This window comes from Dasypus novemcinctus, chromosome 22 (genome assembly GCF_030445035.2).
Source record: "Dasypus novemcinctus isolate mDasNov1 chromosome 22, mDasNov1.1.hap2, whole genome shotgun sequence".
Taxonomy (NCBI): domain Eukaryota; kingdom Metazoa; phylum Chordata; class Mammalia; order Cingulata; family Dasypodidae; genus Dasypus; species Dasypus novemcinctus.
This window is the reverse complement of record NC_080694.1, coordinates 57,775,916-57,801,249: the sequence shown is the minus strand read 5'-3', so window position 1 is coordinate 57,801,249 and position 25,334 is coordinate 57,775,916. Positions and strand designations below refer to the sequence as shown.

Here is a 25,334-nt window from a genome sequence, read left to right as displayed (position 1 = left end):
ATACAAGAAAAAGACAGGTCAGGGAAGGCCTCCGGCCAGAAGTTCCCGAACCCTAAAAGACACCCCAGGCAGAAGAAACGGTGAGCAGAGCAAGGCCTGACTTGGTAAAGACTTCTTAGCTCGGCTATGGAAAGTCTAATTCATAAAAGAAAAAAACGCGATCAACTGGACTGAATCAAAATTTAAAACATTTGCCTTGCAAAAGGTGGTGGTAAGAGAAGGAAAATACAAGTCCTGGGAAGAAACAGAGGGAAGAAATATTTGCAAATCACATTTCAGATAAAGGACCTGTACCCAGAATGTGTAAAGAACTCTCAGAACTCAAAAATAAGAAATAACACAATTTTAAAAACAGGGGGAAAGATCTAAACACCCAAGTCAAGAAAATATGAGTGACAAATACACATGTGAAAAGAATGCTTAATCCATTATAGAAATGCAAATTAAAATCAAATGATACCACTGTACATTGGAATAGCTAAAATTAAAAAACAAAAATAAAAGTTGACAATACCAAGTGTTGACATGGATGCAAAACTGGAACTCTCATACATGACTGATGGGAATACAAAATGGTACTATCCATGTGGAAATCAGTTTAACAATGCCTTGCATATATATATTTTTTATTTCTTTCTCCTTCCCCCACCCCCCAGCTGTGTGTTCTTCTGTGTCTGCTTGTATTCTTGTCAGCAGCACAGGGAATCTGTGTCTCTCTTTTTGTTGCGCCATCTTGCTGTGTCAGCTCTCCATGCGTGCGGCGCCACTCCTGGGCAGGCTGCACTTTTCTCGCATGGGTTGGCTCTCCTTACAGATGTACTCCTTGCGCGTGGGGCTCCCCTACGCAGGAGACACCCCTGCGTGGCACGGCACTCCTTGCGTGCATCAGCACTACACGTGGGCCAGCTCGCCACATAGGTCAGGAGGCCCTGGGTTTGAACCCTGGACCTCCCGTATAGTAGGCGGATGCTCCGTCAGTTGAGACAAATCCACTTCCGACAATGCCCTATTAACTTAAAAGTATACTTACCTTAGGACCCAGCAATCCCACATCTAGGTATTTACTCAAGAGAAATAAAATATTATGTTTATACAAAACTTGTGCGCAACACGAATGTCCTTCAGTGATGCCGCATGACATCCAAGGCGTCTGCCTCTCTCTCTCAGCACACTCACCCTGAGGCCCGGTGACTCCCTGGGTGAGAGCCCAGGCCCCACGGAGGCCACGTGCAGGTGTGTCCCAGCCGACAGCCAGCACCGACCCCCAGACCTGTGATTGGAGACATCTTCAAGGTGTCGCCAGCCCCAAACACTACCTGACTGTAACTGCTCGAAGGAGCCCAAACGAGAAGCAGCTCACTGGGCCAAACTAACCACAACTATGACAAATAATAATAAATGACTGTTATGGCTGTGGATCATAAAAGCTGGAGTGGCGTGTTAGCATGTAATAGATGAGCAGGACACTTAGTATCGAGAAATAAGGCTCAAATGCTATAGCAGGGGAGCATAACTGTAGACAGAGTAGCTATAAAAAGCTTTGAGGCTTGGAATGTTTCAGATAGTTAATTTCTGCAATGTAAGTATACTGTATCAGAGGACAGTAACAATTTCTAAAATGGAGACAAGATAAATGAGTGCGATGGGGAAGGACGTAGAGGCCAGAACAAGAGTCAAGGCAAAAGAGAACTGTTCTCCAAAATGACTTACAGAGTTAATGCAATCCACATTAAATATGAATACTTTTATGATAATACTATAAGGAAACACAGGGCTGCCAGGAAGTTGTTACAACTGGAGGTGGGAGGATAAGGAAGGATAAGGAAATTGCTATCTATGAGTCTTTCTAAGGAGCTGCAGTAGCCTATCTCTCCATCTAAGCAGTGGACGTGGGGACTCACTTTACAATTATTTGCATTCCTGATACACATCTACACACTTTTCTCTGAGGAGACAAGTATACAAATGGTCTTAGCAGCACTGTCTGGAAGAGCCAATAAGTCAACCAGAAAGTACCATGAACTGTAGAATGGATAAATAAATTGTGAAATAGTCATAAGTGAGAAGAAAAAACAGAAACAAAAGTAACTCAAAGCTACAGACAATATGTAAAATCTCCATTTCCCAGGTACTTACCACATGCTCCACCCAGCTGGAATATGCAGGAATGTTAAGTCTGAGAATATCAAGAGTCCAGAAAGCACCTCTGCAGGCACTTACATAAAAGTGACTCACTGCAGGTCCAAGTTTCCATGACAGCCGAGACAAGCATGGAGGCCAAGGTTACAGCCAACGGCACTATGGAGCCAGCAACGAACAAAACTCTGACCAGGGCCCACTTAAAAATAACACACAAGAAAGAACATGTACTGGGGGAGAGTGTAAACTACAATGTGAACTACAATCCACACGGTGCAGCAGGGCTCCAAGATGTACTCAAATGTAGTGGACGTGCCGCAATGATGAAGGAGGTTGTTGATGTGGGAGGAGTGGGGGGTGAGGGGGTATGTGGAAACCTCTTCTATATATTTTTTTATTCCCCACCCCCCCACCCTTGTGGCTTTATTTTTCGCTTGCAGTCTGCCCTCTGTGTCCATTCGCTGAGCGCTCTTCTGCGTTTTTGCTTGTCTCCCTTTTTGTTCCGTCACCTTGCTGAGTCAGCTCTCCGTAACGTTTGCGGGCCAGCGGCGCTCCACAGCGTGCGGGCGAGCCTGCCCTCACAAGGAGGCTCCAGGACTTGAACCCAGGGCTGCCATATGGTAGACAGGAGCCCAGCTGATTGAGCCACAGCCGCTTCCCTTATATTTTTTAATATAACATTTTTTGTGATCTATGTATCTTCAAAATAATACAATAAAAAATTAAATTAAAATAGAAAGAAAGGGAGGCAGGGAGGGAGGGAGGGAGGGAGGAAGGAACTAGCTTCATTTCTGAGCATTCATTTTCCTGTGTTGCTTTCTTAGGACACAGTATAAGCGAGCAAATAAGTCTTGGGTAACTACTCAAAGTGACGTTAACACAGGCTGCTGCACTGCTGCAAAGAATACCTGGACCTGCCTAGGGTGCTGGGTGTCAATCCCACCAAGACTTTTCCCTGTTCTCCCTAAATGCTATGTAAGTAGAAAAGGTTCCAAATACCCCTGGTTGTCATCGTGGCAGATTTTCTCATCATAAGAAGTGGTAATGATATTTTCCCATAAGACCATGGCATTTACTGCATATCCCACTGTTTTTTGCTTTGACCTCCTGAGATACCTTAATTACGATGTGACCTTTGAAGAGTCCCAGTTAGCCTTGAAGAGTTACAGCAGTTTAGGAAACAGCTCATGAGACCAGACAACACAACAACATAGTATCTCTGCAATCCCATAGGTCACTTCTACCATTTCCCTAAAATGGAGTAAAAGCACTATAAGACTCCAAACCCCCAGAAAGAAGATCCAGAATACATTAATAGGCTTTAGAGCCACATGGCATACTCATTTCTTTTACACTGTTAAAGAGGAATGAGACTTAACCTTCACTACCCTTTTCCTGATGTAAACTTTTTGCACACTGAGTTTGGCGGAGGTAGTTGTCTATTTTTTAAATCAACCACTTTGTGGTTTGCAATAAAAGTTAGTGAACTTATTTCTCCTCTCACTTGATGCTTCAGAATAATCCAAACCTTTCCTTGAAACTCAAAAGAACCCAGTTTTTCATTTATAACTTTTTAGAAGACGGTCATAAAATCGTCAAAACAAGAGCATCATAGAAAAGACCATGAACTTAGTCTCTGAAACTTAAAAATTTTCTGTAGTGTAGGAATTTCAGAACTCTAATATTTTTCCTTCAGGTAAGACAAGTATCACTTATCATAGTTGTTCAGCTAGAAAGAGAGCATGCCTTTCGGGACAGGAAAAGAGCAAGCACTGACTAAATATTTTTAGGTGGTAGTACTAAGTGCCTCACAGGCATTAACCTATAATCACCCTGTGAGGGAGGTACCCTCACTGCACGGATTGGTTAGGGAAGCTGCTACAAAGTCAGGGAAGAGCCGGGATTCGAACACAGAGGAACTCACACCATAGTCTGTGGTCTTAGCCAGTGCTGTCAGACAAGAGAACACTGACTTGACACACTACAATCTCACTAGTGATAATCCTGTGTTCCACACCGCCAAAAGCATCTTCCACCTACTCTAAACTGGGTAATCCAAGGTGATATCCATAGGTTTTCAGACTCAAGAATCAGAGCCCTTGTCATCACATTTAACCCATCACGGGGCTTCAGATTTGAAAGTCAATACAAAGACGTATTCTAAAGTGACTTTTCAAATAACAAGTGTGCTTTTGCTATTTTGGGCATTAACTGTTTGTTACTATTTAGGGGAAGGAATGAAAAATTAAAGTTAAAATACTAAAACAAAGAAGTTGGCAAGAGATTCAGAATCTTGCCAAATTCTTTGCTACTCTAGATTTTAGATAATCTATTCAACTAATAGATCTGACCTCTTCTTTAGGTTCTGCACGGCTTTATAAGAATTTATTTTTTCTAGTTTTTTTTTTTTTTTAGGCCAAATTTCCCTCACTTCCTTTCCTCTGCCTGCCAGAAAGGGGGAAAAAAAAAAAAAACTGTGATTTTTAAGTATTCAGTGTGAAATATGCCATTAAGGTGCTAAGGAGCAAAAATAATTGACAGATTTGAAAGATGTCTACCAAGCCCCACAATCTAAGTGTGGGAAAAGGACAAATACAGAGAGCAATAATTCAGTGAACTACATCATGATTATTTTTAGTATATCCACAAAACATCAGGAATGAAGATTTCCCCTTAGCAAATCTTGCAAATATTTAAAGGCTCTAAGGCGGTGTTTTGTGCAAGAAAACAGCGTCATGCCAGCCTTTCTTGCTCTGGGCACGTACGGAATAGAATATGTGCTCTCGAGGAAATGATGGCAAAACTCAGGGCCACAGCAGAAGCTTCCTGAGATATTCATCGACGGCCTTTCTGGGTTTAATTTAGACTTTGCTCCTTTACATCCCACTTGAAAATGAGAGTTGGAGGGTTTACAAAGGCAAAAATGTCAAGAATTAGCTATGCCTTTCTAGTATCCTGAAATAGAGACCTTGTAGATCAGTAAATTATTGGCCAAACTATGCACCTACTTTGTGAAGAATGTGACTATACCATTCCCGCATGCCTAGAGGAGTGGTCTGGAAATTTTTTGATCATTTAGAAAAGTCAAGTATTGAGAACATGTATCCTGTAAAATATGCACTTAGCTATACTTTATATATGTGGCACTGGATTTAAATATTGAGTTCCGTATAAAACATGCATATACAAACAAAATAGATAAGAAAAAGTAAACATAAAACAAGTTCTAATATTTTCTCCCTGTTCCTCAATGCCTCATCATCTTGTTCACCCCAACCAGTCTGTCTAGCCCATGTTGGAGAGCACTGTTTTACAGAATCTTTTAGATCAATTTGGGGACGGAAACAAAGCCCAGTGCTATTCACACCTGATGCCACAATGCAAAGAGCCCTTCTTCCTTTTAAAATGAGAGAAGGACTAAAGAGATGGAGCTTACCTAAGGAAAGTATTACACGAGTGCCCTTAGGACAACCTTGCAAATATAAGCCAGGCTTAAACCTCCGTCCTCATAATATCACACTCAGGAATGTTACCTTGATAGTAAAAAATATGACGACACATAAGCATGAATCTGATGGGAAAGAAGTGCCGAATGGGTTCTCATGAGTCAAGTTTAAACTCAATGAGGCATGTCGTTGAATCTTTGGAGAATTGATGAGATTAGCTCCTCCTGAAATCTTTCAGGAACAAGAGAAATGGTTGTATTTAAAGTTATATATTCTCTTCTCCATGGCACCACCTACTCTGTGCTCAACATTCCCTGCCACTCCAACTTACAGTGGAATGACATTTTTAACATGCCAGCCCACAGTCATCAGGGAGATACTATGAGAAATGTAGAACAAAGCCTTTTTCAGTCCTGTTCCTCTTTGGCCTACAGATACCTAAACCAGAACGAATTGTAAGAAGACACAATTTGTAAGCAGTAACAAATTGTAAGGAGACCAGAACAATTTGGGAACCTAGAAATAACCAAGGGGGCGTTTCCCCAAGCACTTCCTCATTACCATTCTTCTCCAGGGATTAAGAGGATGGATCTAGCATAAGGACCACCATCCTTGGCCCTGAATGCTGATTCAGCAACAAAAAGGGTACCTGGTCCTACGATGAGTCCTGACAGATCCGCAGTAAAACAAACAAACAAAACAAAACAAAACAAAAAACATTATCACAGCCCAGGTGCTTATAAATCTGTCTTGAAGAACCCAGACAGACCTTAAGAGTTAGAGGTAGCAGATTATAGTGAAACAGGGGGGCTGGTCTACACTGAAGAGGGACTACATGCTGGATGACTCATAAGAGAACCAACGTCTATGGTTCTCCACTCCTCAGTTCCTGAGGTGACAGGGAGGCCATGTGAAAGGTGTCCCAGCAGGATTATATGGGGTATAGCTCTGAAGAAGAGCAGAACCCGGGCAAACCAGAGGAATGCGGACATCACGGGTACCTGTAGATGAGAGCTGTGACAGGGACACTGCCTGTCCCCAGACCTATGCCACCTTCTAAAACCACCTCCCACACACAGTGACGGTGTCACAAGTATAGATCACTATTTCATTCACGATGAAGCTGCCAAATCTGCATTTAATTTACTCCTCCCTATCACCTGAGTTGTAGCATTAACAGCAGAATCACCCAGCTCTCCCATTCCCACCTTGGATCTGATCTCGCTCTGAACAAGATGGTAGTTACAAATCCCTAGGAACACACAAAAAAATAAGGACAGGGGAAATAAACTGGAAGAAACATATGGAAACATAGGGGAGCCCAGGCAGGATTTAGTCATGGATGAGTAAGTGACACAGAGCAAAATGGAGTTAAGAAAGACATTAAAGCAATGACTCGGAAAGTGGATGTGGCTCAAGCAATTGGGCTCCCGTCTACCATATAGAAGGTCCAGGGTTCAATACCCAGGGCCTCCTGGTGAAGGCAAGCTGGCCAGTGTGGTGAGCTGGCCCTGTGGAGGAGTGCTGGCCCGTGCGGAGAGCTGATGCAACAAAGAGAGAAACCGGAGAGAGACAATAAGAGACATAGAACAGGGAGCTGAGGTGGCGCAAGAGAATGATCGCCTCTCTCCCACTGCAGAAGGTCCCAGAATCCGTTCCCAGCGCCTCCTAATTAGAATACAAGCAGACACGGAAGAACACACAGCGAATGGACAGAGAGAGCAGACAAGAGGGGCAGGGATAAATAAATAATCTTTTTTTTTTTTTTTTAAAGCAATGACTCCCAATCTGGGTGTGGGAAGAGGGTAAACAGCTGAGCAATCTGATGGGCTATGTCTAGATGATCCCCTCAACCTTTGGGGTTTCTCATCTGCTCCCCTAGAGGGCTACAGCTTCCCCTGAAAATCCTTTATTCTGAGCCACTGGGTGGACTGCAGAGTATCTTACAACATGAGTAAGTCAGACAGAGTCCAGCCCTCACAGAACTTCCAGCTCAGTAGCACTAATGGTTTTAAGGACTGCTAAGAATGGAAGATTCTAGCTATGATGGCTAAATGCAATGGGGAGGAAAAGTGAATTTAGAAATAAAGTTTCAAATCACGGTCCAATTAGAGAGCTATCTTATTGACTATATGAAATGGGTTTGGCCTTCTAGAAAGAAGTCTGGCTATAATGATCAGGGTCAGGGAAATCTGCATATAAATGCATGTAGAATGACATTTTAATAAATGTAAATGGCTAAAAAAATTCTTACTTGTATCTGAATTACATTTAAATAGAGATACATGGGATCCTATTTTCATAATGGGAAAATTCATATATAGATTTGTGAATTATTGCCTGTTTTTGCTAACAAACTACAGGCCAATACCTGTCCCATTTTCTTCTAAGTTCTCTAAACTATAAGAAGTGATCTTTTCACTTCAAGGAAATTACCTGATATCATTTTCCTAGGAATAAAATTACAGCTTTCAAGCAAAATTTTGAATTTTGGAAAATTTTTATCTTCAACTGTCAGCTACTTGGTAGCTTTTACAGTACTTAAAGGCCTTTCTGATATCAGTGGTGATAGTACTGAATATTCTTTTTCTTTTCATGCAACTGCAAATTATTGGAAGCTATGCATAATTCAGTGAACCCATATTTACCAAATGACCAGTACAAGTTGCTACAAAATCACATATGAATAAGACCCATGCAAAGTGCAAGACAGACCAGTGTATTTTAACGTAACAAAATGCAAAAAAGTTCATTGATATGGTTTCAGATTCCACATTGCAACTAATCTTTAAGAAGCCACCACTTACTGAGTTGTGGAGAAGTATCAAAGGAGAATATCTACAATTATGCAGAAAAGCTATTTAAAAAGTACTCCTCCCTTTTCTAACTGAACATGTAACACTGGATTTTCTTCATATGCTTCAGTAAAAAAAGGAGATTACACCCGATTGAAAGCAGAAGCAAATACGAGAGTCCAGCTGTCTTCATACTACTAAGTCAGATAGTAAAGAGGATTGCAGGAAAGTATACTGATAACACTCTTCTCATGCGTTATTTTGGTTTTGGAAAATATTCATTAAGAGTAGTGTTTTAAGAAAATTTAATGTTAGCATGTAGTTAATTATTCTAAACTGAACTAATTAATATTTTTAACTTTAACTTTAACATGCAAATGAAAAATATCAATAATGACCACATAAACAAAAACTCAGTAATTTTTAAGAACATAAAGCAGTCCTGGGACCTTAAACCTGAGGCATGATAACTACAAAGACTACACACTCCTCTTTTGTCCTACATGTAATTTTCTTGTATGACTGGAAAAGACAACGTAAAATATATTCGCTTTTTGTTTGCCAGTTCGCTTTTTCCTGAGTCACACAGGAAACACCTTGCTGAAATTCTGAATACGCAGTGGGGGAAGGGAGGGGATTACCAGCTCCACCAAAAGGAAGCACATCCAGCCCCAGGAGCCCGAGGCTGGCGGCCCCCACGGCCAGAGCTCGGGCACAGCTGGTCCTGTTTCATCGACCTCCTGCAAGGACTCAGGCTGGGCGAAGAGGCGCCTCTCCATCTGGAATACTTGTTCTTTGCCCAATTCGCGGGGCTAGAACTCCTCAGGGACCCCACTACGATTCTGGATTTCCAGCCAGGTAGGTGGGGAAAAAATCACCTGAAATGGTGCTGGGGGGCAGGGCTGGGGGGGGGACAGGGGTACCGGTAGCCAGATCAGACAACGATCGTTGGCGGCAACCATCCTCTCTGCAATTCCAATTGCTCGAATGCCTAAAAAGGTAAAGCTGGAATCCAAGATTTCACCCTCTCCATTCCAAATGGAGGGGATTGCGGGGGGGTTTAGCTCAGTGGTTGAGCACCTGCCTTGCACGTATGAGGTCCCAGGTTCCATCCCTGGTACCTCTGAAAAAGAAAAAAAGAAAAAAATTCCAAACAGAGAGAAAAGACTATCGGCTTTGGGCTCATCACAGGGCCAGGATGCTGATATCTGCCCACTTAAAACAAACCGCAGCATATCCAGGGCTGTGGAGAGTGGGCTAGGCCAGGATAAACTGCCAGCGTGGAGGAGCAGTGGAAGCGGGCCAAAGCCTGGCTTCTCACAGGGCAAAATAAACATGACAGCTCTGCCCTTGCTGGGACAATGGGCGCCAGAGGAAGCTTTTCTCTGGGGCTTGGTCCAACAGTACCCACAGCCCTAAAGAGAACTGAAGTCATTATCTTAAACCCTGAAAACGTCCTAAATAACATTAACATGTTTCATGATTCTATCATCACGATCACAAGGCAGATATTGGCAAACCGCTTCCTACCTTTCTATGCACATATACCCTGGCAATCCCCAGTTGTTCCCAAATAAATGCTCAACTAAAAGTCACCGTTAGGACTTCCGTAAACAATTTTCTCAGAGAAAAACTAAAATAATCTATTTTATATACAGGAGAGATTAAACAGACTTTTAGGAACGGACTTAAGAACCTAAGAATTAAACTGTTTCTGGGGTAAACTTCAGCACATTTTCTCTGAACTCTAAATTCTGGGTGCTCCCATGTACCCAATGCATGAGGATGAGCACACTTGAAACTATTCCTTGAAAGGCAAGACTCAGAAATTCTTAGATTCCTCCTGATTCCCCTTTTAAAAGGACCTGCTGGGAAGAACATACAATGCTAAGTGCCAGGGCAACTGCCGCACCAAAAGCAAAATGAGAAGCAGCAAAAAGGAAGCAGAGGCTTACCTGTGGTCGAGGTGACTGAAGTCTTGTAAATTCAATTCCCTGGTGTCTTGTGTCAGATAAATTGTATCCACATCCTATTTGGAAAATAATTCAGTTGTAGAAAGAGTCCACCATCGGGGAAGCGAGAGAGGGGCAAAGAAAATTAGACGATGACATGGGCAGATTTGTATAGACTGTGCAGAAAAGAGATTTTAAGCAAAAACTGTATGGGGGGGAGAAAAAGAAAGAAAAGGCAGCAGCTAAACGCTTCACCTAGGCTGCAGGGCTGTGCGTGCACGGGACGGGATCCACATACCCACTGTACTTCCTCCCGGTATGAAAACCCAAGCCAGTCACAGACCCAGGCGTACATCTGAGAAAATCCACCTGCAAGACACAGCAGAAAAGGGACGGGTCTCTGGTTAAACGATTTTTAAATTAAAACTAAAAAGCTACGGCTGACGTGAGTTAGTCTTCAGTGTGGGAGAACATCAGAGGTCCCCCCACCCCGTTCAATTGTAAGTACAGGGCAGACCGTGCAACAGCTGAGATGCGGATCTCTGAGCGCCGATCTAGAGTCTGTGCGGGGCTAAGGACACTTCCCGCTCGCGGTGCGCTCACGGCGCGCTCACGGCAGCAGCATGCTAGAACAGGCTTGGCCTCCCGGCAGGCGCACCCCCCCAGCCATGCACATTTTGGGTTGACAGGGCACGCTCACCGCATGGGCCTTGCTCGGCCACGGTCTGGCTGTCCCACAGAGCCTGGAGACGAGCCAGCCGCTCAGATGGCTCCATGGAGACTTTTTTCATGATCCTCCTGGAAGACCAACGACAACAATAAATATCGAAGACGGAATTTTTGGAAATGCACAGAGAAACTCATTTGGGGATGTGACTTTTTAAAAAACAAAACACCAAGATGGGTGTCACTGCAATTCTGGTAAATAGAATCCCATTGGGGAGCTAGAAAGCTACAGGAACCTAATAATAAACCCCTTCATTTAGCAAATGGGTATTTAACAGTGCAAATTATCTCCAGATTATTTAGTTGTTTACAGCATTAGATTTTATAAGGATGATTAGAAAATCGTATGTTCTATACTTAACTGAATTAAGTTACGTGTATACCAAATACACATTATAAATTCTCAAATCTCCTCCTGAGTCCATCAAGAAACTGACCAGTCCATGTTGGGATGGCTGGTCTTTGTTCTCTCTCTCTTTAGACCACATTCCTCTAGGGAGGACAGTGTGTCCAGCTTCCCCAACCCCATCCTCAGAGCCTAACAAAGCACCTGCCCACGCACGCAGCGCGAGGATGGCGTTGTGGCTCAAGGCATGGCCAACCACCCCAAAGTTTTGCCACGTAAAGAGCAGGCAAAACGAGAGGACCCATCCACAGCGTTCTCATGAGAAAGAAATTCATACCTGTAAGGTTATTCAAACCATCCCTGGCACATGGTCATAGCTCAGCAAATGTTACCTGATTCTTAGATAGGAATCATTTAATCAATAGCCTGTGAGCTCGTTAACTCCCTCCAATACCTTTTATCAAATGCCCGACAGTGTAGTGTGCCAAGGACCAGGACTGGGCACACACGCACAACCAGAATAGATGCGGCTCCTGCCCTCGCCAAGCGAGCAGTCGACTGTGAGAACCAATCATCAGGCAAAGCGGCCAGAGAATGAGGGAAGACGGGCAAGCACGGGCGGTGAGGGAGAGAGGCGGGGGCACGCACACCTCGTTCTCGGGGGCACGACACATCCCTACCCGACCAGGGGGAGGAAGAGAGAAGGAATGGGGGCAAGGCAGGGAGGCAGGAGCCAGGGGGCTTGAGGTCCAGGGAGCGGCATGCCCATGGGGAAAGGGAACGGTTCAGGAGAGGCAGCTGACTGTGCAATACGGAGGGGGTATGGAGGCAAGCAGGAGGCAGGGGGCCGGGCCAGGGTTTTGGATTTAATTCTGCAGGCAATGGAGAGCCACAAACGAGACGGCTAGGAGAGGAGTACGAGGTGGCTGGACAGGCACTGGAGAAAAGCCGCTGTATCTGTGTGTGAGAGAGAGGCATAGGGGGTGGTGAGCAAAACGTAAGAAATAAAGAGAAATACCTTGGGGAATAAAAACGAATTGGTAGGAACTGGTAAGAAGAGACAGAACTGGCTGGAAGTGAAAGTCACGCAACGCGGGTGGCACCAGGCTGGAGAGCTGTGAGGCTTTCTCTCCCGCATGCAGAGAAAGGGGCAGTTGGACTGCCGTGGGGCTGCTGGCTTTCCAGGCAGGCGTGCCAGGAAAACAGCGGGCACAGACGGCGTCAAAGCCTCGCGGAGGCAGTGGACCGTGAGGGGGAGGCAGTGAGGGAAGGACGAAAAGAAAAGGTAGATGAGGGGGGGAGCCAAGGGCCCCCAGCCTGGAGGTCTTCAAAAGGGCCAAGTCCTGGTTCTCCCCAAGGGACAGAAAGTGAGAGGATACTAAGCTGCCATTTGTTCCAGGAGGCAGCCACCAAGGCAAGGGGCTGGCGCGGGGTGGGGGTCGGTGGACCGAAGGCGTGGCGAGCCAGGAGCAAGGATGCCGGCCTCGGTCCCCCAGGATCAGGTGGTGAAGGACAACGCTAGAGTCTACCGAACACGTTTCCAGCATTCTTTAACGACTTAAAAGCACTTCTGTTACGTGTTAACGCTCAGACGCATGGCAAGGAACGTTAATCATCTGGCAGGGCGCTAAAAGAACATGTTCCTAGTTTCCTGAACAGGCAGATGCTAGAAACATGCCCTGGAGTGTGACAGGTTGTCTGGTGGACTTGATCTACTCCTGGAGAAAATCTCCTCTACAAGGCAAAGCATCTGAATACAAACATTGTGTGGGCATCAAACCCATTCCTCCCACTTCTTTATCGTATTTTATGATGGTGACACAACTGAGGTCAGGTGTTAATTCCTTTAAATTCCTGGGGAAATGAATGAGACAACAAATGCATTCTTCTTATCTGATTCTATTTCATCTGAAAGCGCCCGCAATGAAGTACTACTCTTCTAAAAGTCCCAGTTTAGGGAAGACTGTGGGTTTGACAAGACATTCACAACGAAAGTGATGCCACAGAATCTGGCAATTTGGCATGCTTGGTAGAGCCTTGGTTTAGTACCCTCATCTTGGTATTTCAGTGACATTATCAAGATAGGGAAGCCAGATATTATGCAAGGAAATAGCGGCGCTGTCAAAAGCAGATCTGGGCATTTATACAGCTGAATTTTAAATAAATCCTGTCTAAACCAAGCTGGACTTTTGCCTAACTTCATCTGAGATCACATTTCTCTTTTCAAATGCTTGCTTTTTTTCAACAGAACTGCAGTGCATGCTGTCCCCGTGACACAAGGGATAGAGTTTAGCTAGACAAAAGCAGGAAGAAAATAAGACAGTCTTTGGGAGGAAGCTGGTGGGACTTAAGAATATGCAGGGGACAGTCTGGGGTTCTTTCTCAAGGGCAGATGCAAAAAAAATCGAAGCCTCCAAATTGCTCCAATAAAGAAAACTAGAAAGCATCACAGCCCAGGGGCTACCGTAAAGTCAACTGGAGATTCTCCTATAGACTTATAATTCTTCTAGCACTTGAAGAACTCTTATCATTGATGTAAAGGCAGTGGCCACCAGAGGTTCTGAGGGATGGGAGAGGGAAGAATAGGTGTAATATGGGGCATTTTCAGGACATTGGATTTGCCAAGTATGACACTGCAGTGACAGATACAGGCCATTGAATATTTTGTCTTAACTTCTAAAATTGTGCAGGACAAAGTGTAAACTCTAATGTAAACCGTAGTCTATGGTTAGTAGCAATACTTTAATATGCGTTCATCAATTGTAACAAATGGACCACACTAATGAAGGACGTTGTTCATGTGGGAAAGCGTGTGTGGGGAGGGGGTGGGGCATATGGGAATCCCTTATATTTTTTATGTAACATTTATGTAATCTAAAGCTTCTTCTAATTTTTTTTAAATGTAATTATATTAAAAAAAAAAAAGTCAACTGGAGAGTTGGGGGAGCAGCAGTTAAGGGGAGGTCTGTGTGGACAGGGCCCTGCCTGCCACGGGGTGGAGGCCCTGGAATTTTCCATAGCCCTCAGCACCCCCTTCAAAGGTGTCAGTCTGAGCTTTTCCAAGTCACTCGGCTTCTATGACAGCCCCCATCTCTCTTCTTCTTTAACTTTGACTGCAGAAGCTAAAGGAGAGCCTCATGGAACAAGTGCATTAACTTACATTAGAGATAAAGTTGTAAGAACTAAACTTACAAAAGGCAGGAACTTTTCAAAAGTATTCTAACCCCCTGCAGAGAAAGAATGAGAGGAAAATTCCTTCCACACAAGGTGTTTTCTACCAGTAGGTGAGTGACAGCAAAGGCCCATCTGCATATAAGGGGGGAGAGAGGGAGGGAGAGAGGGAGAGAGAGAAACAGGGAGAGAGGGAGAGAGGGAGAGAGGGAGAGAGGGAGAGAGAGAAATGTGGCGCTGATGTGGCATTAAGCTGAAGTATTTCCTATGAATGCCAGGCACACAGCCAGCCTGATGAAGGATACGCTGTCAGAATGAGGAAGTACCACACAGGGCAAACCAAAATTCTAGAGAACAGCTCAGCAAGGCCTATCTCTCACCTGCAGGCAGAAGTATAGCTGAATCAACTACATTTGCATTACATTACTGCATTTAATTTACACCAGACTCAGGAAACAGTTATTCGGACAGTAAACAATGAAATAGATATCAAGCATACCAGCTCTCTATGCAAACTAAATTGTTGACATGGAAAAATCGATAACTTTTTAAAAAATCTCATTCAAGTAACTGATTTACTTAAAATTCAATTCCAATGCCCATTCCATGCAATATGGCAACTGCCTGCAGTATACATTTTAATGATGCAAAACATACCACAACAAAATGCTACCTCCTGCCTTGGAGGAATGCCCAAGCATGGAAAGCATCTTTTTTGTGTGTTTATACATAAAACTTCTTTTTCCTTCACAATAGCCTCACATGTTCATACTTCAATCAGCTTTTGACTTCATAAAGAGATTTCAATATCGTTTTTATTATGATAGTAAAGAAACACTGCCCTAAAATACTAATGCTCACCCCCAGCCAGTTTTCAAATGTGTCACACTCTAGAAAGAATGATCAAACATGCTGAAAGCATAAGAAAAAACAGGTTAGGTTAATAATCTGCCACCTAAAGGGGTGCTATTAGCCAAGGTTAATACACATAAATCATAAACATCAAAGAAATTCCGAAAACACACTGCCTATATTCTCTCCACCAGTACAAGCCTTCATTCCAAAGCCCCTTGATGACTGACGTTAAGGCTTCTGCAGCAGACACTTCTTGAGCACTACTTAGTAGCTGAATCCTCACCAAACAGCAAGCATATCATTATTCCTGTTTTTCAGATCAGGTCACTGAGGCACTGAGAAGTGAATTAACTTGCCCATAGTCCCACGTCAATCAGTGGTGGGCTGGGGTTCAGGCATGGGCAGTCTGGCCCTAGAGCTTACAGTTCTGTCCTGAAGTATCAGCCAGCAGAACATGTCCCACTCAGGTCCGCAAAGCGGAGCTCCAGGCTTACAGCTTCCTTAAATGCAATGATCATTTTATGCGCAAGTGAAAAGCCTTCACTAGCTCACCCTGCCACGAGCTTTTCACGCAAGGCCCTCTATACCCGGGCCTCACCTTCAACCCACAGGGTAACCTGCAGGCTCCCCAACTCCAGCTAGGTCAGCCTGGCTGCTGCTCCCTGACAGCAAATTGCACCTCCACCTGCCCTCCTCACCCAATTCCAGTCTCCAGCCTCACTGCCTCGGTGGGCCCACATGACCAAACCCACCCCCCAAGGCAAAAAAGTCTTCCTCTCAAAAAAGAGGAGAGCAAACAAAATTCAACCATTATTTTCTAGATATCCCAAATTAAATGTGACCTTTTTTATCTCTGACATCTAGGGGTACTGAGTTTCCCACTCTTCTTGTAGAACTTTCTTACACTTCTTTTAGACGGTAAACCTCTAGAGGGCAGGAAACATCTTACTCAGAGGGAGTTCTTGAGCAAATATTTGCTACATTCATTCTGACCTAATGACTGAATGTAAAAAATGTAGCTTTGTTTTAGAGACCAGCAAAAGGTCATAACACAGATCAACAATCTCCTCAAAAGAGCTGCCATGACCAGCCATCCTGGGCAAGCAGATTAAAGTCTTAAGCAACAAATATTTGCCTCATGCCTCCCGCCTCCAAGTGAATAGTTGCACAGCAAAGACGAAACTTAGAAAAAAAAGGTCAACAGTGATCGGTTTGCAGTAATTTTAACTTATTATAAACTTTCTTCTTCGTTCTTTACATTTTCTCCATACTCAAAATAAACTTTCCTTATTTAGTAAGAGTAAAAAAATACGTCATTTTTGAAAGGAAGAAGAGAAGGAAAGATAAACATCCAGACATATACTTGGGGGAGGGGTCAGCAAGGGAGAGTATAGCATGTATTTAAATTTTCATTTAAATTCAATTTTTTTAACCCGTATTCTCTTAACTGTAAGAGGAATATTATACACACATGCACACGCACAATTTTTATATATTTGGTTTTGAGCCTGGCTGTTTTATTTGGGTACACCCTGAAAATCAGCTCTTTGGAGGTATTTTCTCATTTATAAACAACTGCATTTAAATTATTCAAAAACCGATTTTCCAAACTGAGAGCTGCCCTGGCCCTGTCTTCTCTTCCTGGCTCCTGAACCCCTACTCCTAAGACACTTCCCTGCTCATCAGGTCCTCCAGGAGAGCCCTTAGCAAGGGAGAAGTCCAGGGCTGGGCATCCAGGGTCCCCACGACAGGAGCAGCTGAGACATGTGATGGCACAAATGGCTCCAACAAGGCTTAGGGACTCCAAAGAGAGTTTCAAAGACTCCAGTTTATTATGAGTGGGATATATGACCTGACTGGGGACATTTTTGGGATGTTCTCTATTATCTATGTAAAGGAAACATTCTCCTCACTGACAGCTTGGACATAAGGCATCCTAGGAATGCAGGAGAAAAGATACAGTTACCCACTTCTCAACCTCTCTCATCACAACCACCAGGACCAATATCACCGTACCTTTAACCAGCCAAAACCCCATAACACGGTCTAAGGAAGTTCAAGAGCAAAATCACAACACATAAGAGTTTCTCTTGACACACTAACTGCATGTGTTGGGTAGGAAAGGGAAATAGAAGTCAAGTACATTCAACTTTCTTAAATTCTTTGCCAAAGATTACTAGATTACTTCATTTTCTAAACTATAATCTCTACCTTCTTCCATATTGGCATGTTCGCTTGGATTTTCTCTCCTTGCCCTTTCCTCTCCTCTAACTCCCTCATCTTTGCAAGCCCATTTCAAGTCAGAGCCAGCCTGCACTCCTTCCCCTCGTCCTCACCTACTCTCTCATCCTGCTCCGTGCCACTTCAACTACAGGGGCAGCAGGTTACACCAGGCCTCCTTCATCTCACCAGAAGATGACATAGTCAGTCACTAAGTCACTAACTCCAGACACCTAGAAGCTACCGTCTTCCTTCCCTTTCCTCAACGCCCCGATCCGCCCACCTGATCTACCAGCAAGTCCTAGGTCCCATGTAGAGCTTCATCCACCCTCCCTCTCTCTTCATCTCCAATGTCACCTCTTGCCTAGATTACTGCAAGTGCTCAAATCACCATTCCACTTCTACTCTTGGCCCTCCCATGCCTTCTCTCTCTAGCAGCAAAAAAATTTTATGAAAATATATACACGTTCACGTCACAAGCCTGTTTAAAATCTTACAGTGACGTCCCACAGAAACACCACTAAATTCCAGACTTCTCACCATGAGGCTCTCCGTGAACTAGCCACTGCCCATGTTTCCATCTTGTCCTCATTATACTCTAGCCATGCCAATTCTCTTTCAGATCCTCAAGGACACCAGCCCCTTTCAAGGCAGTAGCACAAGCCAAGGCACTGGGCAGAAAACCTGCTGGAACCTTCTTTATATGGCTGGCTCCTTCTCTTCCACTGGGTCAACGATTAGGCCACTCAAGTTCCATGGCCTCAGGGAGACCTTTGCAGGCATATCTTTATCTTCTATTATTAGGATGATGTTGATGAAATTTTATAATTCCTTCACTTCCTTATTTCCTTTTGGGGGGTCTCTGTCCCCTGTGAAAATGGAAGTTCCAAGTGACCAGGAATCATGTTCAAAGTTGGACTTGGCATGCTGCCTAGCATATAGTAGAAACTCAATAATATTCATGAATGTACAAATGTACACACAAATAATTATAACATGCTGTGACGTGTGCTAGGATAGGAAGTGATTACAAAGTTCTATGGAAACATGAAGGAAGGAGCCTAGAGAGATAAAGAAACTGTTTATAGATATAAGAGGAAACCTGAGCTGTGTCTTTTGAAGCAGGTGCTTGTCAGGCTTAGGAACCTACATAAATGCACAGAGAATATACCAGAACCTGGTGTGTTCAAGCATTGACTGGTTCAAGGGGTCAGGAAGGCAATGGTCCTCCATGCCAGGTGGTAAGAGTGAGATTTTATCTGGAAGGCGAGAGGCTGCAGAGGCAAGATTAGATAATGTTTGGGAGTACAGGTATCTGGTGGAGGGGAGAATCAGAAGCAGGGAGATGAGTTAGAAAGATGTGGGATGGTCTGAATGAAAGCAGTGGAAATGAGGAGGGCGAGAAAGGGCCAGACCAAGAGATATTAAACTAGTAATGGAAGACATTGTAGCAATGATGTGCAGAAAGTGGCCACGGTAATTGCTGAGGGCAGGGAGAAGGAAGAGATGTGATGAGGGGGCATGTTCAGGACTTGGAGTTGTCCTAAATGATATTGCAGGGACAGATGCAGGACATTATATATCCTGCCATAGCCCACTGAATGGACTGGGGGAGAGTGTAAACTACAATGTAAACTATAATCCATGCAGTGCAGCAGTGCTCCAAAATGTATTCACCAAATACAATGAACGTGCCACAATGATGGAAGAGGTTGTTGATGTGGGAGGACTGGGGTGAGAAGGGGAGGGAGTATATGGGAACCTCTTATATTTTTTAATGTAACATTATAAAAAATAATGAGATCATAGGAAAAAATAAATAAAATGTACAAATATCCAAAATAGTAATAATAAAATAAAAGCATATTTAAGCCAAAAAAAAAAAAAAAATCAAATGGGGAAGCGGATATGGTTCAGAAGACCAGGCTGCAGTCTACCATGTGGGAGGTCACTGGTTGGGATCCCAGTGCCTCCTAAAGAAGATAGCAAGCTGGCACCACAGGAAGGTACAGCAAGCTGACACAACAAGAGACACAAGGGGAAAAAAAACATAATGAGAGAACAACAAAGCAGGGAGTGGAGGTTAACGGTGCCTCCTAAAGAAGACGGCAAGCTGACGCAATGAGCAGGCGTGAAGAGCTGAGGCGACAAGGTGATGCAGGGAGGAAAAACATAATGAGAGGTGCAACAAAAGCAGGGAGCGGAGGTGGTTCAAGCCATTGGGCACCTCCCTCCCACATCAGAGGTCCCAGGTTCTGCTCCCAGTGCCTCCTGAAGAAACAAGAAAGACTAACAGACATAGCAAGTGAAAACCAACAAAGGGGTAGGGAGAAATAAATAAGTAAAATAAATCATTTTTTAAAAAGACCAAGTGAAAAGAGCAAAAGAGCTTGTCATCGAGGTGGATGGACAATAAAGAACAGGAGAACCAAGTATGCACTTCTACTGGGGAACCGTGAATGAAAGCCATTCACTGAAAGACAAGACAGAACATGGGCCTGTTTCATGGGAAAAAGTTAGTCCCCTTTGGGACGTGCTGGGTGTGAGGTGCCTGGTGGAGGCAGCTGGGAGAAGGGGAATGAAGACGAGGGGGAGGTGAGGACGTGGCCTTAAAGACCAGCTTCTGTGTAGGACCTGCCTGTTTAGAAAGAGATGATGATTTAAAACTTGTTGCTTAGTATTTGTTGCCTGGAAGGCGTAAGTGAAAACACAGTTCCTCTGGGGAGAAAAAAAAAACGGAAGTAACCAAACCAAAAATAAAAGTATTCCTGAAAGTTCCTAGAACACTAAACAAATAAAACTGCACTCAGAGAGAGAGAGGATGAATGTCGCCCTGAGGTAGCTTTTCATTTCAGGGTACCGTAAAGCCCTTGCTACACAAGGCTGTGCTTAATAGTTTTCGTATTTCAGTGTTAATCTACAATGAAAGGGAAGACATTATAAGAAAACACCTGTACAAAGTCACATTACTGAGATGTAGCGTAAGGAAAGCGAGTTGTAGCTCTTGCTACCGAGTGGCTATACCAGAGAGCTCTCCGGTGGCTTGAAGGATGATGTGGCAACCACTCCTGAGGATGTTTTACTTCTAGGGGCTCCCCAGCTGGGGTGACTGAGTCACTCCTCACCTCACACTACCTCATCTGACCCCCAGCTCTCCTCCACACTCACAAAGGCTTGCACGACCTGAGACCAGAGAGGACTTGGGTTAATTTACCTCCTAACTCTCACTTTCTGGCCTTTGGGTAAGAGCAAGTGTAAAACACCTCACACCTACAAAGTCTAGCCCTCGCCATTCCTTCCACTGAAGTGAGGCCAAGGACACAGTCCCCTCGGCCACCCACTGCCCTGACATCTCGGGGAGCACAGGAGTCGATCTTCAGAAAAGAGGAAGCAAGGCCCTACGTGAACTACCGGAGAGCACAGGGCTGCTCGTCCGTTCTGCTGCCCCTCTTCCCTGCGAAGGAAGGAGAGTGCCAGCTAATGAGCTCCAACGAGAAGCAAGCAGGCTCTAAAGCCAAGAGACAGAAAGGCGGTTCCCATCCCCGAGAGCCACTTCTGGTCACTCAAAGGACGGACCTCAGACACAGCACAGCGAGGCTTTCCTGCTGCTTTGCCTCTTCCTCTCCAAGTGGGGTACTGTAGGAACGTGTTCCATGATGGGCAAATCCCCTCCCCAAAACCCCCTTCCTGCCCCCACGAAGCAGGTGCACAGCCAACCACCCGAGAAAGGGCACCTATGGCGTCCACCCTCAGGGCACTGGGAGAGCAATGGGAGAGGAAGGATTTTTCTACTATCTGGGTATGAACCGCTCCATCAGGAAGGTATTTCGATTACAAACTATTATTTTAGGGAGTTTTCTTACATAAACACCTCTCTGCCTTTTCTCCTCAGCCAATATAATTCCCTATTCCAACAACCCACGCACGCCCTATCTACAAACTCTGTTACCCAAGCGCAGGAAAACACACACACACACCCCTAAGGGTATGCCCAGACAGAACGTACAGATATTCCTGATGCGGATTTCAGAAAACAAGGAGGAAAATGAAAGAGGCATATTTTATGGTTAGGTTTTTAAGTTTCTTCTTCCCAGTCACGCTCTGTGGGGCGCCTTCCCACATAGCAGTCAGCCCTGGTGTTCTGCTGCTGGCTGTGAGGGAAATTCACACCAGGTTTCATCTGAAGTCACACTGAACTGTTTTAGTCTTGTGGCTAGAGGCTAAAGGACTGCCAATTCCTTTCATGCTCTTAAATAAAGAATTAGGCGCTGCCCTAAGAGAAGCCTCAGACAGCAAACCCAGCGGCTTGAGCTGGGGTTTTGATATTTAAGATTAAGAGAAGGAGGGAAGGGATAGGGGAGAATCAAGTGAAGGGGCCAAAGGAAGGCAAACTTCACTGTCTCGTGGGCCACCCTGCAGAAGCACAGGTCCCCCACTCTCCTCACCCTTCCCTGGGGGACTCACACGGGAGAGAGGCCAGGGAATATCTTGCGCAGGCAGGTGCCGATGTGAGCCACGACTTCACTGACATCCTCGGGTGACGCCATCTTCATGGAGAGGCTGCACTTCTCGGTTTCTACAACCATCTACAAGAACAAGGCCGGGCACCGCTTAGTAAGAAGTCTAATACCTTGCATTTTAATCGTAAATACTTGCATAGAGATACACTAATGCCATACCACGTCAGCTTTATCAAAGCAAAACAAAACCCTTCCTTAAAATACTTACTCTCAGTTTAAGACTCAAAGAATTGTTTATGTTAGGGTAGGAGGAGTGGTCAGAAACATCTAGAACTGAAGTAAGTGCTTTGAAGAGCCAAAATGGCAGATTCAAATATACCTCCTACGGGATGCAGATTGAAGTTTCCAAATTCTGACAGACATTCTCCTACAAAGATTTTGTCCTGAAATAGAATTTTTTTATATTTCTGCTATTCTCAACTTCCTTCAGTGAGTACCTGAGGGCAATCTGCTAATTACCATTTTTTTAAAAATACAACATACTTCAAAAAAAGACACCTTATAAGTGGTTTAAATGAAATTTTAAAAGCTGTTGCAGGAAACAGATATGGCTCAACCAATTGGGCTCCTGTCTACCATACAGGAGGTCCAGGGTTCAATGCCCAGGGCCACACTGGAATGCCACCCCACGCAGGTGTGCCCTCCTGCGTGGAATGCCACCCAATGTGGGAAACCCACCCCATGCAGGAGTGCTGGCTGATGCTGAAAGTTGGTAAAGCAAGATGACACAACAAGAGACACAGAGGAGAGAAAATAAGAAGACAAAGCAGAGCAGGGAGTTGAGGTGACACAAGAGAATGATCGCCTCTCTCCCACTCCGGAAGGTCCCACGATCCGTTCCTGGAGCCGCCTAATGAGAATACAAGCAGACACAGAAGAACACAAAGTGAATGAACGGACACAGAGAGCAGACAACGGGAACGGAGGTGGGGAGAAATAAATAAAGTAAATCTTTTTAAAAAACCTGTTGCCTGGTTAGCAAGAAGGAAAATCAAATGCTTATAAGAGTTTCAACCTTTCTAAGAGAGAATATTTAGAAAGCATTATATTAAAGGAATAGGATAATGCAATGTTTGGCACTAACTTTAATGCCTGGCAAAGACTCATTTCTATAATGAATTGCTGGAGATGTCCAAAACATACACAAAAAATCTTGATTGAGGTTATACAGCTAGCCCTATAAATAAATACAAAATCAACCGGAAATAGGGTAACTTGGTTAATTGTGGATACATTTCAAATAAAAATTTTAAAACCTTCAATCACTTAGGAAAAAAATACCATTAGCTTAAATCTCCAATACACATGTAAAATTCAGTCAATTTTATATCATCGCTGCATTAAATATCCTCACAATCTATGTCACTTAATTTGTGTAAAACGTGATAAGAGGGCTACACTTAGTATGCAATTAACCAATCAATTAACAAAACAGCTTTTAGACTGGTCAAATCAAAAATAATAATAACCATTTAAGTCCTTCAAAGCATTTAGGTGTGGTGGTTTGAGTCTTCCGTGGATCTCAGAAAATCCTGTTCTTAAAACTAATGCCTCCCTGTGCATATAAACCTATTGGAGATGGACCTTTTGATTAGATTCAGGTAAGGGGCCTTCCTTTTGATTAGATCACTTCAGTAAGGCATGACCCAGGGTGGGTCCTAATCCACCTCCTGGAATCCTTCATAAACCAATGACTAAAAAACCACAGACACAGAGAGGAACCAAGAAGCTGAGAGAGAAGGTCACAGGGCCAGAAGGTAAAACCAATGGAACTCAGAGGCTGAGAGCAACAAGGCCAGGAGGAGAGGGACAGACAAGCGGGCGCCACCACGCGCCTGATCCGCCTCAGCCACGGCACAGGGAGGAAGGATCGCCTGAGGGTGCCTGGATCTGGGCACTTCAGGGCCTCAGAACTGTAAGCTCATAACCTCCCACATCCCCGGTGGTATACTGCTATGGCAGCATTTAGCAAACTGAAACCTTATGTTAAAAGGAAAAGGAATGCAATTTATTTGTCAAAATAATGAGATAAAAGAAACAGACGATGAACTACACAACACAAATGGTGACCCCTAAGTTAAACCATGGGCTAATGTGAGTAATAGGGTGGTACATGGGACACTGTGTTTTCCATATGACTGTCCTGTAAACCCACAACTTACAACTTCTCTAATTAAAAAAATACATATCAGCATTAATGCTGAAGCTAGTAATAAATAATCATAAGATCCTCAAATAAATAATAAAAGTTACACTCCAGACTCACAGCCATATGAGTTGATGGATAAACCAGGAATGCTGAGAGTAAGCCTCAACTATGCTGCTTCACATCCCAACTCTTGATTTATTAACTCCTCAGAGTTTGGAAGAAGTGATTAAGTAGACAATTTCTTTCCATTATTACTTTTTATTGACATAAGAACTGTCGTAAATGGTGCATCATTTCAAGCCTGGACTCCCAGTACAAGCAGGTGCTTTGTGCCAACCCTACCCCAACACACACACACACATGCACACACACACACATACACTATCACTGCGGGGCTTAGGCGAACCCTAGACTTGCAAAGAGGACACATCTAACAGAGATATGAGACACAGAGAAAACTCAGGGTAGAGAAACAGAGAGCTGGAGCACAGTAAAAATAAAAGACCAGGAAATCTCTCTGCGTAGTAAGAAATAAGGACTCACAGCAAGGAGAGGGTCTCTCAGTGATGATCAGGCTTTGAGGGACAAGAGGAGCTGGAACACTCAGAAGAGAATGAGAACTAGATGGAAATACTGTCCTTTCATCTTTCACGTGAGGAAACTGAGGCTGTTATCTGAAACGTCAATATATCCTGCAGCGTCTCCTCTATGTACCTAGTTCCAACTCGAGTGATGGCCCAGTTATTCATAACGTAGGGATGCAAGGAGCTGCGTGACAAGCAAGGGTTGGGAAGTACCAATGTTTTCAGTTTTGTGAATTCAATCCATCAGCTCCGAGCCCGACTCACAAAGGTCCGAGGCATTCTTCAGGGCCCTGGCTGATCCCTAAGGCTCTCCAGAGTCTGTGTCCCCAAAAGAGGTCCCACTGGCTGTGACTGCCCCACTCAGGGTCATTGATGATATTGGGAGCTGGTTCCCTAAGTTTCTTCTGAAGCGGGTCTTGCATAATCACTAC

The 25,334-nt window shown here is 44.2% G+C and overlaps 1 protein-coding gene across 4 annotated transcripts in view; it reads right to left on the bottom strand.

The window, feature by feature from the left end:
* The window catches only part of CARMIL1 (capping protein regulator and myosin 1 linker 1), a 312,625-nt gene that overhangs the window by 142,013 nt on the left and 145,278 nt on the right, over positions 1-25,334 (bottom strand). For all 4 annotated transcript variants that reach the window (XM_058285333.2, XM_058285334.1, XM_058285335.2 and 1 more), the window contains exons 5-8: positions 22,115-22,236; positions 11,033-11,130; positions 10,631-10,701; positions 10,336-10,409 (exon numbers count right to left, since the gene is read on the bottom strand). In XM_058285333.2, the coding sequence (XP_058141316.1) occupies positions 10,336-10,409; positions 10,631-10,701; positions 11,033-11,130; positions 22,115-22,236 (365 nt within the window). The remainder of the gene's footprint in view (positions 1-10,335; positions 10,410-10,630; positions 10,702-11,032; positions 11,131-22,114; positions 22,237-25,334) is intronic.